General features: G+C 50.8%; 1 protein-coding gene across 1 annotated transcript in view; it reads right to left on the reverse strand.

Moving 5' to 3' along the window:
- The window catches only part of LOC144231672 (ETS translocation variant 3), a 13,754-nt gene extending 13,455 nt beyond the window's left edge, over nt 1-299 (reverse strand). Inside the window, exon 1 of the mRNA XM_077764215.1 lies at nt 244-299. Within this exon, the coding sequence (XP_077620341.1) occupies nt 244-289 (46 nt within the window). The 5' untranslated portion in view covers nt 290-299. The remainder of the gene's footprint in view (nt 1-243) is intronic.
- Between the last annotated feature and the right edge of the window lie 262 nt (nt 300-561).

A 561-nucleotide genomic window follows, 5' to 3' on the forward strand; every position in this document is an offset into this window, starting at 1 on the left:
AACCGGGTGGAACTGTGCCTCCACCAGGGAGGAGACTCTGAAGCCCCGGATAAAGGGTGGGGACCAGACATGTTACGTACATGCTACATTCGTAAGACACAAGCCCGCACTGTGCTGGCAGTGCCTGCCCAGTCAGGGTCTGTCTGGTCCCGGTCTGACATCTGTGAACAGAGCCCGAGGGGAGGGAAAAGGAACCCCGGAGGGACATTCCAGGTACATCAGAGATGATTAACTTCTGCTCACCTCCACCTCCTTCCGGCTTGTCCACGATGCTACAGCCTGCTTTCATTTTCACCCTCCTGCTGAGAGACACAAGCCACATCAATTACTTTAAGGTGCTATTTATTTATTACCTTCCAAAGTTTTCCCAACCTTCCGGCCCTGTTGTTGCCTCCTTATGTAACCCTCTTTCTTTTCAGCATGTCGCCTCCAAACTGCTAATCCCCGAGTCACCAAATGATGGTCCTGGCTCGGGTCATCAGCTCCAAAGGCCGTAATTACTCTCACCTGACTTCAAACCACAAAATGTAAACACCGTCTTTAATATTTGCTTTCTTCCTC

This window comes from Crocuta crocuta, unplaced genomic scaffold (genome assembly GCF_008692635.1).
Source record: "Crocuta crocuta isolate KB4526 unplaced genomic scaffold, BGI_CrCroc_1.0 scaffold528, whole genome shotgun sequence".
NCBI lineage: Eukaryota > Metazoa > Chordata > Mammalia > Carnivora > Hyaenidae > Crocuta > Crocuta crocuta.